This window comes from Oncorhynchus mykiss, chromosome 26, assembly GCF_057628025.1.
Source record: "Oncorhynchus mykiss isolate SJ-2025 chromosome 26, ASM5762802v1, whole genome shotgun sequence".
Taxonomy (NCBI): Eukaryota; Metazoa; Chordata; class Actinopteri; order Salmoniformes; family Salmonidae; genus Oncorhynchus; species Oncorhynchus mykiss.
In genome coordinates, this window is record NC_143047.1 from 34,135,822 (window position 1) to 34,151,451 (window position 15,630).

Sequence of the window (15,630 nt, forward strand, 5' to 3'; positions counted from 1 at the left end):
CTGCGCTAGCACCGCTTCTCTCTCTCTCTCCCCTACCATCTATAATGTATCAACAGCATGTGTTAGCATACATGAGTAGCATGCTTAATGGTTAGCAATTACTGCTGCTGTAGCACTAACCCCCTCAACAGGGGAGGAGGAGGAGACTGTCTACCTCGCTCTTAATTAATCACACAGTCAACTCCTCCCACTCGTTCGTCAGCAGGGCTGGGTTCCATTCCAAAATATGTCCCCTTGTTCTCTTCCCTTCAGTCTGACAGGACAGGATATGTTAGAGTAAAATGGAGGAAACCGGTTAAAACGTGCTTGAACTACTCAGTCATCTCAGTTATTTTAGATGTACAATGGGGAGTGAACATAGACAGATGGGGAGACCACACTTTCTGGAATGAAATGCAGCCGATTAACGCTCCGATGCATCCTTCCTGTTCTCTGTCCTCTCTTTCAATTTCTTTCCTTCTCTGTCTCTGTCTTTTATCCTCTCGTCTCCTCAGTCTCCCTCTCCTCCGTCTCCACTCCTCAGTCTCCCTCTCCTCCGTCTCCCACTCCTCCGTCTCTCTCTCCTCCGTCTCTCTCTCTCCTCCGTCTCTCTCTCTCCTCCGTCTCTCTCTCTCCTCCGTCTCTCTCTCTCCTCCGTCTCTCTCTCTCCTCCGTCTCTCTCTCTCCTCAGTCTCTCTCTCTCCTCCGTCTCTCTCTCTCCTCCGTCTCTCTCTCTCCTCCGTCTCTCTCTCTCCTCCGTCTCTCTCTCTCCTCCGTCTCTCTCTCTCCTCAGTCTCTCTCTCTCCTCAGTCTCTCTCTCTCCTCCGTCTCTCTCTCTCCTCCGTCTCTCTCTCTCCTCCGTCTCTCTCTCTCCTCCGTCTCTCTCTCTCCTCCGTCTCTCTCTCTCCTCCGTCTCTCTCTCTCCTCCGTCTCTCTCTCTCCTCCGTCTCTCTCTCCTCCGTCTCTCTCTCCTCCGTCTCTCTCTCTCCTCAGTCTCCCACTCCTCAGTCTCCCTCTCCTCCGTCTCTCTCTCTCTCCCTCTCCTCCGTCTCCCCGTCTCCTCCCAGTCTCTCTCTCCCCCGTCTCCCCTTCTCCTCCCAGTCTCCCTCTCAGTCTCTCTCTCCTCCGTCTCCCCTTCTCCTCCCAGTCTCCCTCTCCTCCCGGTCTCCCTCTCCTCCGTGGTCTCCTCCTCCCAGTCTCCCTCTCCTCCTCCCAGTCTCCCTCTCCTCCGTGCTCTCCTCCTCCCAGTCTCCCTCTCCTCCGTCTCTCTCTCTCTCCCTCTCCTCCGTCTCCCCGTCTCCTCCCAGTCTCTCTCTCCTCCATCTCCCTTCTCCTCCCAGTCTCCCTCTCCTCCCGGTCTCCCTCTCCTCCGTGGTCTCCTCCTCCCAGTCTCCCTCTCCTCCGTACTCTCCTCCTCCCCGTCTCCCTCTCCTCCCCGTCTCCCTCTCCTCCCCGTCTCCCTCTCCTCCCCGTCTCCCTCTCCTCCCCGTCTCCCTCTCCTCCCCGTCTCCCTCTCCTCCCCGTCTCTCTCTCCTCCCCGTCTCTCTCTCCTCCCCGTCTCTCTCTCCTCCCCGTCTCCCTCTCCTCCCCCTCTCCTCCCCGTCTCCCTCTCCGTCTCCCTCTCCTCCGTCTCCCTCTCCTCCCCGTCTCCCTCTCCTCCGTCTCCCTCTCCTCCCCGTCTCCCTCTCCTCCGTCTCCCTCTCCTCCCCGTCTCCCTCTCCTCCCCGTCTCCCTCTCCTCCCCGTCTCCCTCTCCTCCCCGTCTCCCTCTCCTCCCCGTCTCCCTCTCCTCCCCGTCTCCCTCTCCTCCCCGTCTCCCTCTCCTCCCCGTCTCCCTCTCCTCCCCGTCTCCCTCTCCTCCCCGTCTCCCTCTCCTCCCCGTCTCCCTCTCCTCCCCGTCTCTCTCTCCTCCCCGTCTCTCTCTCCTCCCCGTCTCCCTCTCCTCCCCGTCTCCCTCTCCTCCCCGTCTCTCTCTCTCCTCCCCGTCTCTCTCTCCTCCCCGTCTCTCTCTCCTCCCCGTCTCTCTCTCCTCCCCGTCTCTCTCTCCTCCCCGTCTCTCTCTCCTCCCCGTCTCTCTCTCCTCCCCGTCTCCCTCTCCTCCCCCTCTCCCTCTCCTCCCCGTCTCCCTCTCCTCCCCGTCTCCCTCTCCGTCTCCCTCTCTCCCTCTCCGTCTCCGTCTCCCTCTCCTCCGTCTCCGTCTCCCTCTCCTCCCTCTCCGTCTCCCTCTCCTCCGTCTCCCTCTCCTCCGTCTCCCTCTCCTCCCCGTCTCCCTCTCCTCCCCGTCTCCCTCTCCGTCTCCCTCTCCTCCCCGTCTCCCTCTCCTCCCCGTCTCCTCCGTCTCCCTCTCCTCTGTCTCCTCATCTTCAGCTGATCTTCTCCTGTGGGACTGAGGTGACGTGGAAGAACCTCTTGGTCACCTCCGACCACCATAATCCCATCATTACAGGGCCCAACCAACACGGCCCAATTACACTAATCCCATCACACACAGGCACACACACAGTCTTATGTGCTCGCACACATGCAAACGAATGAAGGCACGCCTGCACACACACAAAGACACACACACACCCCTTTGATGTTTCCTCTAGTGTACAACTCAATCTGTTCCTCTGGACAATCAAAGTGCGCACACACACAGAAGCACACGCAGCAGGCATTGCTCCGCGTAGTCCTCCCTGTCGTTCATTTGTCTTAATTAGCTATTCATTTCTTCATTAGTCCCTGAGATTAAGAAAAAAAACTGTCACTTTCACAGACCACCGCTGGGCTGGCTAAGTCTGCTGCTGTGACCATGACCGAACGGACAGACAGACCAGCGCTGGGCTGGCTAAGTCTGCTGCTGTGACCATGACCGAACGGACAGACAGACCAGCGCTGGGCTGGCTAAGTCTGCTGCTGTGACCATGACCGAACGGACAGACAGACCAGCGCTGGGCTGGCTAAGTCTGCTGCCGTGACCATGACCGAACGGACAGACGGACCACCGATGGGCTGGCTAAGTCTGCTGCTGTGACCAAGACCGAACGGACAGACGGACCAGCGCTGGGCTGGCTAAGTCTGCTGCCGTGACCATGACCGAACGGCCAGACAGACCAGCACTGGGCTGGCTAAGTCTGCTGCTATGACCACGACCGAACGGCCAGACAGTCCAGCGCTGGGCTGGCTAAGTCTGCTGCTGTGACCATGACCGAACGGAATAACGGACGGACAGACGGACTCTGGTAGAGTTAATGAGTTGTTAGATCAAGGGTGATATAGTCACAGTCAAAGTGTCATGATTTATTGGTTATTCAGTTTGATTTCTGAATACTTGGTCATTGTCATGATCACAGAGGCTTTTATTTAGTTATGCATTTATGATAAACTTGATTCAGACAGGAATGGGAGCATGTTTTTATTCACAAATGGATCGTTCGTCTTCCACAGTCCACAATGTCAGGATAACACTAATTAACACTTTAATGAGAAATCTCCATAAACTACCATTAACACCAGTCTCTACAACTTGGGATGGAATATTTTCCTTACACAATATTTCTGACAATCAAAACACTGTGCAGGATTGCTGAATTCTGGTAACTTTCCCCAAATTCCCAAGAATCCCAGATATCTTGATTGGAGGATTCCCTGATTTCGTGCTTATTCCCTAGCAATTCGAGGAATATTCCAACTTGGAATTCTGGAGAACCTAGGAATTTTCCCTGAATTGTGCAACCCTACAGTGTCTACTTGATTTTCAGAAATACCTTAAGCGAAAATTTACGTCCAAAAATATAGAGAATGGCTACCCTATAGACCACACTATTAATCTTCACAAAATCATTGGCGGATGCAGAAAGGAAGGAAGAGCACCAGAAAGTGGAATGGAAACTCTTCTCATCTCCTGTCTCTGTCTTCACGCTGGTGTTAATGCTGTCACTCAGCACCTGGATCTACTGGGCCACAGGGTGGGAAATGGAAAGCAAATGTCTCAGAGTCTCTATCCATCCCCCCCTTCGTCTTTCTCTAGGTGCTTTTGTCTTTCTCCCTCTTTTTTCTCTCTCATTTTCAATCTCTCGCTCTACGTGGGGTTGGCTCCTTTTCTCTCCCCCAAGTGGAGATTTTGTATTTCTCTCCACATTCATAAACAAAATAAAACTATGCAAATTTCTGTCTTTATTGGCCAAACCAGCAACTTCAGTGCCTTTGGGAATTATTCAGAAGCCTTGACCTTTTCCACATTTTGTTACGTTACAGCCTTAACTTAAAATTGATTTTTTTTAAATTCCTCAGCAATCTACACACAATACCCCACAATGACATTGCGAAAAAAGCTTTTAGAAAATGTAGCAAATGTAATAAAAAATAAAAAACAGAAATACCTTATTTACATAAGTATTCAGACCCTTTGCTAACAGACTCAAAATTCAGCTCCGGTGCATCCTGTTTCAACTGATCATCCTAGAGATGTTTCTACAACTTGGAGTCCACCTGTGGTAAATTTAATTGATTGGACATGATTTAGAAAGGCACACACCTGTCTATGTAAGGTCCTACAGTTGACAGTGCATGTCAGAGCAAAAACTAAGCCATGGGGTAGAAGGAATTGTCCGTAGAGCACAGAGACAGGATTGTGTCGAGGCACAGATCTGGGGAAGGGCACCAAAACATTTCTGCAGCATTGAAGGTCCCCAAGAACACAGTGGCCTCTATTATTCTTAAATGGAAGAAGTTTGGAACCACCAAGACTCTTCCTAGAGCTGTCCGCCCAGCCAAACTGAGTAATCGGGGGAGAAAGGCCTTGGTCAGGGAGGGGACCAAGAACCTGATGGTCACCCTGACAGCGCTCTAGGGTTCCTCTGTGGAGATCGCTGCAAAGGTGCTTCAACAAAGTACTGAGTAAAGGGTCGCTGTAATCGCTGCAAAGGTGCTTCAACAAAGTACTGAGTAAAGGGTCTGAATACTTATGTAAATGTGACATTTCAGGGGGGGGGGGGGGGGGGGGGGGGGGAGGTTGTGTAAATTAGCAAAAATGTCTATAAACTTGTTTTTGCTTTGTCATTATGGGGTATTATGTGTGGGGGTGACATGTTTTCTCTCTCTGTCTGTCTAATTCAAGGGGCTTTATTGGCATTGGAAACATATGTTTTATAGTGCTAAAGCAAGGGAAATGGATAAACAAAAGTGAAATAAACAATAAAAAGTGAACAGTAAATATTACTAACAAGTTCCAAAATAATAGAGACATTTCAAATGTCATATTATTTCTCTCTCTCAATTAAAATCTGCTTATCTGAGAGTCAGGAAGGGAGTGAGAATCGGGTGAGGCTGAGAAAGGCTGAGAAAGCAGCAGCAGCAAACCATGACACCCCAAACCTGGGTGATAACATTGGGTCTGTCGGTGTGTGTGTGTGTGTGTGTGTGTGTGTGTGGAAAATACCTCTCCACACACTGACTCAAACCCACAGAGGGGAGGATATGGTTGAGCAGAATCACAGAGAACATATTATAAATCATCAAGCTATGAAATACTTTGCGTGAGCAAACTTACAAGAACTATTTAATCAGATGGAATAGGGCACTATTGGAGCTGGAGTTGCTATTCTATTAAAAAAATTTAAGTAATTTTGCTCACGCAAACGGTTTCTTAGTGTGAGGATCAAGTCTGCCAACATGTTGTACACTTCATAGAGGTTTAATGGAGGTTTCATTTCATCATGTTTCATTGACAGTGATTCAGGGCAAATAAAACAAAACTTCCTCTAAACACCCATGCAGGCCAGAGTGTTAAATCATCCAGTAGGTCAGTTATTCACTATATACAGACCCATGCAGGCCAGAGTGTTAAATCATCCAGTAGGTCAGTTATTCACTATATTCAGACCCATGCAGGCCAGAGTGTTAAATCATCCAGTAGGTCAGTTATTCACTATATTCAGACCCATGCAGGCCAGAGTGTTAAATCATCCAGTAGGTCAGTTATTCACTATATTCAGACCCATGCAGGTCAGAGTGTTAAATCATCCAGTAGGTCAGTTATTCACTATATACAGACCCATGCAGGCCAGAGTGTTAAATCATCCAGTAGGTCAGTTATTCACTATATTCAGACCCATGCAGGCCAGAGTGTTAAATCATCCAGTAGGTCAGTTATTCACTATATTCAGACCTATGCAGGCCAGAGTGTTAAATCATCCAGTAGGTCAGTTATTCACTATATTCAGACCCATGCAGGCCAGAGTGTTAAATCATCCAGTAGGTCAGTTATTCACTATATTCAGACCCATGCAGGTCAGAGTGTTAAATCATCCAGTAGGTCAGTTATTCACTATATACAGACCCATGCAGGCCAGAGTGTTAAATCATCCAGTATATCAGTTATTCACTATATACAGACCCATGCAGGCCAGAGTGTTAAATCATCCAGTAGGTCAGTTATTCACTATATACAGACCCATGCAGGCCAGAGTGTTAAATCATCCAGTAGGTCAGTTATTCACTATATACAGACCCATGCAGGTCAGAGTGTTAAATCATCCAGTAGGTCAGTTATTCACTATATACAGACCCATGCAGGCCAGAGTGTTAAATCATCCAGTAGGTCAGTTATTCACTATATACAGACCCATGCAGGCCAGAGTGTTAAATCATCCAGTAGGTCAGTTATTCACTATATACAGACCCATGCAGGCCAGAGTGTTAAATCATCCAGTAGGTCAGTTATTCACTATATACAGACCCATGCAGGTCAGAGTGTTAAATCATCCAGTAGGTCAGTTATTCACTATATTCAGACCCATGCAGGCCAGAGTGTTGAATCATCCAGTAGGTCAGTTATTCACTATATACAGACCCATGCAGGCCAGAGTGTTGAATCATCCAGTAGGTCAGTTATTCACTATATTCAGACCCATGCAGGCCAGAGTGTTAAATCATCCAGTAGGTCAGTTATTCACTATATTCAGACCCATGCAGGCCAGAGTGTTAAATCATCCAGTAGGTCAGTTATTCACTATATTCAGACCCATGCAGGCCAGAGTGTTAAATCATCCAGTAGGTCAGTTATTCACTATATTCAGACCCATGCAGGCCAGAGTGTTAAATCATCCAGTAGGTCAGTTATTCACTATATTCAGACCCATGCAGGCCAGAGTGTTAAATCATCCAGTAGGTCAGTTATTCACTATATTCAGACCCATGCAGGTCAGAGTGTTAAATCATCCAGTATATCAGTTATTCACTATATTCAGACCCATGCAGGCCAGAGTGTTGAATCATCCAGTAGGTCAGTTATTCACTATATTCAGTGTCTGGGAGTTCAGGGTCTATGTCCCTAGTGGAACCTTAGTTCTAATGTAGTGCACACAGGGCCCTGTTCAATAATAGTGCACAATCTAGGGTCTCAGTCACTTCTGCGTCACAGCCATAACATCCTTGACAGAAACATTTAAATTGTTCCTCTCCGGCTCGTAAAATAAATCCTGCCATATGTCCATAATATCCACACTGGTTTGGTTTATAGAGTCAACAGCAGTCAGTGGTTCAGATCAAGACGGGAGGGAAGGGAACAGCTGTGGGGTGTGACAGTGTGTATTGACTGGGCCATGTTGGAATCATTTAGTGGAAAGCAAATCAATTAGGAGAGGATTGGTGCAGATTGCCACACAATGTGAAACTAGCTGTGCCTGTGCCAAGATGGTAAAGACGGGAATGGAATGGGATAAGAAATTCAACTGGCTGGCAAGGAACTGAGTGTACTAAACATTAGGAACATTAGGAACTTTCCTAATATTGAGTTGCACCACCTTTTGCCCTCAGAACAGCCTCAATTCCTTTGTGTGGTGAACCATTCCTGATACACACGAGAAACTGTTGAGCGTGAAAAATCCAGCAGCGTTGTAGTTCTAGACACTCAAACCGGAGCGCCTGGCACCTACTACCATACCCTGTTCAAAGGCACTTCTTTAACCTGTCTCCTTCCCTTCATCTACACTGATTGAAGCGACATCAACAAGGGATCATACTGTAGCTTTCACCTGGTCAGTCTAAGTCATGGAAAGAGCAGTGTTCCTAATGTTTTGTACACTCAGTATGTGTATGTAGTATATTTATGGAGGATCTCTCTCTCCCTCTCTCATTTCAAAAGTGATAATGTACACAGACCTAATGCCCATTGTAGACCTACAGTATGTAGGATTATATTTTTTTTAAATCTGAAATGTGCAGAATTGTTTTTAAAGTTACAAGTTAACATTAAACAATCTATACGTGTTCGGTAAGAGAAATGCAGAGAGTGTTGGGCAAAACAATTAAGCAAAACTTGAGTGTAATGTTTCTGTTCAAATCTCTTCATATCATTTAACGCATGACACCAAAAAAAATGGATAAACCACATCACCTATCTGCATCAAATAAGACGCACTTTTAATTTGAAAGACATTTATTCAGATAAGCTAGAAACATTGTTCGAATCTATCACGTTTATTTATACAGTGCAAAAACATCTATAAAAACCCAAGATATAGCACAGTGAAACCATCTGTAACAAACACGGACACACATATTTTCCTCATATCTTCATTCCAGGCCAAAACTGCAGCCAAAATACAGAGCAGCCTGGTAGTACCAGGAACTAAGAAAGTCCTGCAGAATTCCTCTAATAAAACACACAGACTAGCACAGAGCAGCTACAGGAAATAGGATTTAGGAATACAGCAGTCTAGGATGTCGCTGTGTGTAAAAAAAAACTACCTGCAGCATTAAAACAAGTGGTCAAAAACCAGGAGATAAAACCAGGAGCTAAAACCAAGAGCTAAAACCAGGAGCTAAAACCAGGAGATAAAACCAGGAGATAAAACCAGGAGATAAAACCAGGAGCTAAAACGAGAAGATATAAACCAGTAGCTAATGGTTCACAGACAGAGGACTTCCTGCTTCTGAACATCTCAGTGTGTGTGAGTGTGTGTTACACATGCACAGACCATGGCCACATTCATAAATCATACGCCACTGAAACACATGTACGGCTGTGTGGCAGTTATAACGCTAAGCTAATTGATGACAAGTGTTGAGCTACTTAAAACAGACTGATATAAAGCTGTTATGTATTTAACACGACCCAGTGTGAACTTGAACACGTACGTCATCCCCTCTAAAATAAAAATAGCAGTAGTATTTCCGTGGAGTGTTTTTAAAGGAATGACCCTATATCACAAAGTGGCTGGGAAAACTGTGAAAGTCACCCACCCAGTTAAAGGACATCTCCTAGACATGTTCACCAGCCTTTCTATCTGACACACAACTCACTTGGTTCAATAGCCCCATTTTAGACTGAAATAAAACTTCTTTTTTTTTTTTACAGGATTCTGCTTTAAAAATAGGTTCCAAGATGAAAAGTGAGAGTTTGAACTCCTGTCCTAAGAGTGAAATGTGAGAGCAAAGCATGAGAAGCTAAGGCTCTGCTTGTGCAAGTATTGACAGGCTATGCTTTAGCCTATTAGGAGTCAATGGAGACCAAAGACAGCGTGAAAAACTCATTATTCCTCCTAATTCAGCAGTCAATCACAGAGCAAACACACACACACACACATGCAAGCACACACACACTGCCAGTTTCAACACAACACCTGAAAACAAAAAGTTACCTGAATCTCCATGAAAAGTGGGTTAGTCTCGTCTACATAAAAAACACAAATCACAGATGAAGAAAAAGAAAAGCCACAACTTTTATTACTGTCTCCCCAGCAGTTCTAGCCACCCGTTAGAGGAGAGGAGAGAGAGACATCGAGAGAGAGAGATAGCTGTGGGAGAGTAGCGGCGGCGAGAGAGAGAGAGAAAGAGAGGGAGCGAGGGAGTGTATAGTAAATGAGAGGAACATGTTAGTACACTGCGTCGGAGAGAGTTTAGCTCCCAGCTACGCTCTGATTAATATCATATCTCCCCTCTCTCTCTCTCGCCTGCCTCTTGACAATCTTGTCACATCTGGCTGACAAATCCTCACAAGCCTCTCGGTGGCAGCGCAGGGCTGGGGTGGAGAGGGGCTCAAGGGGGCTGTAGGAGGGGGGGAAGGCTGGGGCGCAGAGGGGCGGATCACGCCCTGGGACTGGCTGGAGGGGGTGCAGGCTGCAGCAGAAGCCCCTCGCTGACGGACCATCATGAAGCTAATGAAGCTGACTGGGCTGGCAGGCTGCAGCCGCTGCACACACACACACACACACACACACACACACACACACACACACACACACACACACACAGCAGCCCAGCTCAGAGGAGCCCAGCCCTGCTCTGTTCTGCCCCGGGGCCCTACAGCACTGAGACACACACTCACACCCAGAGAGAGAGAGCGAAAAAGAAAGAGAGAGTTAAGGAGTATGGGAACCAAGGGAAGAGAGGGAGAAAAATAGAGTACGAGACAAAGAAGGAAGAGACAGAGAAACAGAGAGATACAGAGAGAGAAAGAGAGAGAGAGAGGGAGAGAGAGAGAGAGAGAGAGAGAGAGAAAGAGAGAGAGAGAGAGCGAGAGAAAGAGACAGGGAGAAAGAGGGAGAAATAGAGACAGAGAAAGAGACACAGAGAGGAAGAGAGAAACAGAGAGATACAAAGAGAAAGAGACACAGAAAAAGAGACACACAGAGAGGGAGAGATACACAGAGAGAGTCACATTATCATCCCACTCAGTTCAGAGGGTGAGGTGGAGCCAGTTCAGAGAGAGATAAGTCAACAGCCAGCTCACTAACACAGAGCCAGAAATCTGTTTTCAATGGTTCCACTGAACATGTCAAGGAAATAAAAGGCATTTTCAAATACCACGGAGAGTAACTTGGTTGGCCTTGTTTAGTAATGATTAGATATGTTTAGAAACGATGTCTGTTTGTCTACATGCCTTATTAATGCACATCCAAACATCTTATTATGTAGACTGAAAGCATCTACCTGTGTCTACCTGGTAGTTGGACAGTATTCAGCAATTTTATTCAATCACATTCATTTGATATTTTTTAGGATTTGTTTTACCTTTATTTAAACAGGGAGTCACCATTGAGACCAGGGTCTCTTTCACAAGGGAGCCCTGCATATACAATTCATAAGACACAACAATCAAATCAAAATCAGATACAATGTAAAACAAGTCATTAAAATACACCACAACACAAATATTCAAGAAAAACAGTTACATTCCACAGTATGAAGGTCCCCAATCAATATTTTCAATTGCCTGAGCGGCACCAGAACATCCAATTGTAATATATTTGGTACTTGGTTCCAGCAATGAGGTGCTTTAAAACTAAAAGCGGATTTACCTAGTTCGGTGGAGACCCGAGGAACCTCAAGCGTTAACCAAACCTGTATCTGGTGTTTCTATACTTTAACAACAAAGTTAGGTAAGTTGGAAGCTTGTGCAGGAAAGCTTTCTACACAAAAAGAGAGTAATGACGTGCTCTACGGGACTTTAATGAGGACCAGCCAACCTTTTGATACAGGATGCAGTGGCGAGTATTAAAACTGTCCCCTGTAATCAAAAATAGTATATGCTTCTATGTCGTGGCTTCAATATCATTTAGAGCAGTGATGTTTTTAATGAATAACCCATTCTTCTAGTGTGTCAAACATGTCTAACAGCCAAAGGATCCTGAGTGAGTCCTATTATTAAGTTATTTTCCTCGATTTACATCAGATATGACAGGTACACAACTGTTACCAAAACAGGTAAATGAAAGGACGTGCCACTGTAATTGCTATGTAAATGTGGTAGCACTTAACTGTGTCACTTTACAAGTTGATCTAATACATTTGTCGTATAATTATGCTAGTAACAACTATGTGTTAATAACATATTTTATAACAAAAATGGCTCATGTTCAACAGAACACTGTACCAGTGACAGAAACACGCTGAATTCTGGGTACAACATACATTTGAATATTAAAATTAGCAATATTAACTTAAATAAAATAAACAATATTCAGGCCAAAAAAATGATATTCATCACAAAGAACTGTGGTAATGATACAATGCTGTTACTGTACAAACCAGTCTTGGATCAGATGGGACATATTGTGTTAAAGAAGTCTATTGGAGAGTTAATTCTCTATCACAAAAACAAGGAGGAGATAGAAAAACACCAAGCAAGGCCATGTGAGTCGATAACAAAGACGGTATTAAATCTGCCGAGAAGCTTGAAGGACCTCTGTTTTTAGTTCTATATTCACCTGAAAGAAGTTAATATAATCAAGATTCCATTAAATACCTGTCACCTAGATTTAAAGGTCAGAACACAACACACATACACACTCTGCAGAACAAGATGTGGTTGTGGTGTGTTGTTCACACCTCCAAACACAGAGAGACAGAGAGAAAGAGAGTGAGTGTTTGCGCCTAACAGCACCACACAGACACTTGTGCTAATTGTTACATTATGGCTGCAACAAAACATTAGGCTGCTCTTAAATTACATTCCACTAGTGAGTGGCCAGAAGCCAGCACACATAGAGACAGAGAGAGGCAGACGGGGCTAAAGCAAGCATGTCTTAGCAGTCTTCTGTACAGGGATACACAGCAACAGACTGAACATGCCTTAGCAGTCTTCTGTACAGGGATACACAGCAACAGACTGAGCATGCCTTAGCAGTCTTCTGTACAGGGCTACACAGCAACAGACTGAGCATGCCTTAGCAGTCTTCTGTACAGGGCTACACAGCAACAGACTGAGCATGCCGTAGCAGTCTTCTGTACAGGGATACACAGCAACAGACTGAGCATGCCTTAGAAGTCTTCTGTACAGGGCTACACAGCAACAGACTGAGCATGCCTTAGCAGTCAGTCTTCTGTACAGGGATACACATCAACAGACTGAGCATGCCTTAGCAGTCTTCTGTACAGGGATACACAGCAACAGACTGAGCATGCCTTAGCAGTCTTCTGTACAGGGATACACAGCAACAGACTGAGCATGCCTTGGCAGTCAGTCTTCTGTACAGGGCTACACAGCAACAGACTGAGCATGCCTTGGCAGTCAGTCTTCTATACAGGGCTACACAGCAACAGGCTGAGCATGCCTTAGCAGTCTTCTATACAGGGCTACACAGCAACAGACTGAGCATGCCTTGGCAGTCAGTCTTCTATACAGGGCTACACAGCAACAGACTGAGCATGCCTTGGCAGTCAGTCTTCTGTACAGGGCTACACAGCAACAGACTGAGCATGCCTTAGCAGTCAGTCTTCTATGCAGGGCTACAGAGCAACAGACTGAGGGAGAGAGAGTGCTGGGAAACACAGTAGTAATGAAACAAATGACAGGACCACTAAATAAACCCTCCACTGGGATAGACCAAATTACAAGCAGCACCCAGTTAGAATAGAACAGAATGGAAACTTCTGTATATACCAGCACTAACTTGGAAAGGAAGAGAAGCAACTGTATAAATCAGCAATTCATTCAAATTAAGGAATCGCTTAGACAAACACACAAAGGTCCCGTGTGGCTTAGTTGCGGATTGTGGGTTCGATTCCAATGGGGGACCAGTATGAAAATGTACGAAAATGTATGGTCTGGGTAAGAGCATCTGCTAAATGACTAAAATGTAAATATTGAGTTTGAATAGAATATAACCATGTGGATAACAAGCCCTGAGTTGCAATATAATAGAACCATGTGGATAACTAGCCCTGAGTTGCAATATAATAGAACCATGTGGATAACTAGCCCTGAGTTGGAATAGAATAGAAACGTGGATAATGAGCCCCGAGTTGGAATATAATAGAACCATGTGGATAACTAGCCCTGAGTTGGAATAGAATAGAAACGTGGATAATGAGCCCCGAGTTGGAATATAATAGAACCATGTGGATAACTAGCCCTGAGTTGGAATAGAATAGAACCATGTGGATAACTAGCCCTGAGTTGGAATAGAATAGAAACGTGGATAATGAGCCCAGAGTTGGAATATAATAGAACCATGTGGATAACTAGCCCTGAGTTGGAATAGAATAGAAACGTGGATAATGAGCCCAGAGTTGGAATATAATAGAACCATGTGGATAACTAGCCCTGAGTTGGAATAGAATAGAAACGTGGATAATGAGCCCAGAGTTGGAATATAATAAAACCATGTGGATAACTATCCCTGAGTTGGAATATATAACAGAGGAGGGCCTGTAGTCATATTGTCAGGTTAAAACAACTTCCTGCCTGGTTGGCTGCTTTAAAGTTCCTCCTTTTGTTTTAAGGGAGTTGCCGCAGTAAGTAAGCAGCGTCTTATGGCAGGTAAGGACAACCTCTACCTCCCTCAGCAAGCATGGACACAGCCCGGCCAGGACGCAAACATCAATCACCAAATGATTCACGTGGAAAACCGAGACGAGAAATGATCTAGAAGTTACTGAATGCAAACCAGGCGCATTCTGTGAATAAACATGAATAATGACGGCATCAGCAAACGCTGGGAAACGACAGCGCTACAACGACACACGTTTTTCTCATTTCTACCTCAGGAGCATGTAGCAAGATTTGGCTAAAGGAGAGAAAAGAGGAGAAGAATGTGGAAAAGAAATAAGACAAGATGTTTCTCACCTCAGCCATTGTCATTAGAGATAGGTTTCCAGGGTTACCGTGTAGTTTGCCATTCCCTGCGAGTCCTACAAAAGAACTGCCTCCAACTCTCCCGTCTGAACAAGTACTAACGCAAAAGAGCCATCACACGCCAGCACTCTGTCACACACACTCATACACACACTGTCACACACACACACACAGAGACGACACACACACTGTCCTCAACGCTCACACCACATAAAAAAACAATAAACGTACTACTCTTACTCACACACACACACACACCTTTTTTCCACTCTCTCTTCCTATGTTGCTGAGGACTGGCTCTAAACTACTCAAGATGTGCTCTGTAGAGTGTGTGTGTGAGTGTGTGTGTTGAAACCGGGCACAGGGGATTGGAATGAGATCCTCCCACTCTCCCACTCGGCATTCTCACCTCAGCTGCCTGCTCCCTCCCCAGCCAGCAGAGCAATCGCACAAACACACGCGCACGCACACACACACACACACACTCCCACCCCCATAGTCACAGGGCAGCCCCCCTCACAGCTGGCTAGAAGAGGGCATGACACTCATCTTTCACAGAGATTTGATCAAAAGGAATCACAAAGGCTGGAGGCACTCCTAATGCAGTCAGGAGAGACTCTACCTCTCTCTCTCTCTTTCCTTTCCTCTCCCTCGCTCTCTCAGCCTGAGTAATGCTTTAAATCAATGCTGCCCCTCTCAGAGCAGAGAGCTCAGTCCAGTATGGTTGTGTGTGTTCACCTTAATGGAGCTCTGTGAACAGCCTCCATAACAAGTTGTGCCTTGTGCCGTCAGGAATGTGTCAGTCTCTGTGTTAAGTATTTCTTTAGGACAAAGTCAATTCACAATACTTCTGAAACATTATTGTCCCTGCTCACTCGGACACTTTTCTTCACACACCTTTCTGACAGAACACAAGGTAGAATAACTCCAAGTCTTGTTATCAAGTCTTAGTCAGTTATCAATGATACAATTGACTCCCGCGCACGCACGCACACACACACACACACATGCACACACACACCTGTGTTTTGACAGCGTATTGGACCTTAAGTCCACCTTATTCAAGAACATGAACACCCAAATAAATGT

General features: G+C 45.9%; 1 protein-coding gene across 3 annotated transcripts in view; it reads right to left on the minus strand.

Moving 5' to 3' along the window:
• The window catches only part of bnc1 (basonuclin zinc finger protein 1), a 30,702-nt gene extending 15,583 nt beyond the window's left edge, over positions 1 to 15,119 (minus strand). Inside the window, exons 1-2 of one of the 3 annotated variants that reach the window (XM_090222833.1) lie at positions 14,533 to 14,863; positions 10,977 to 11,031 (exon numbers count right to left, since the gene is read on the minus strand). Coding sequence is in view for 2 of the 3 variants with exons in the window: in XM_090222832.1 (XP_090078958.1) it covers positions 14,533 to 14,547 (15 nt within the window). In the remaining variant the exon portion in view is untranslated. Of the gene's footprint in view, positions 1 to 10,976; positions 11,032 to 14,532 lie in introns of all 3 variants that reach the window. The other 2 variants (XM_090222832.1, XM_090222831.1) reach the window with 2 other exon arrangements.
• Between the last annotated feature and the right edge of the window lie 511 nt (positions 15,120 to 15,630).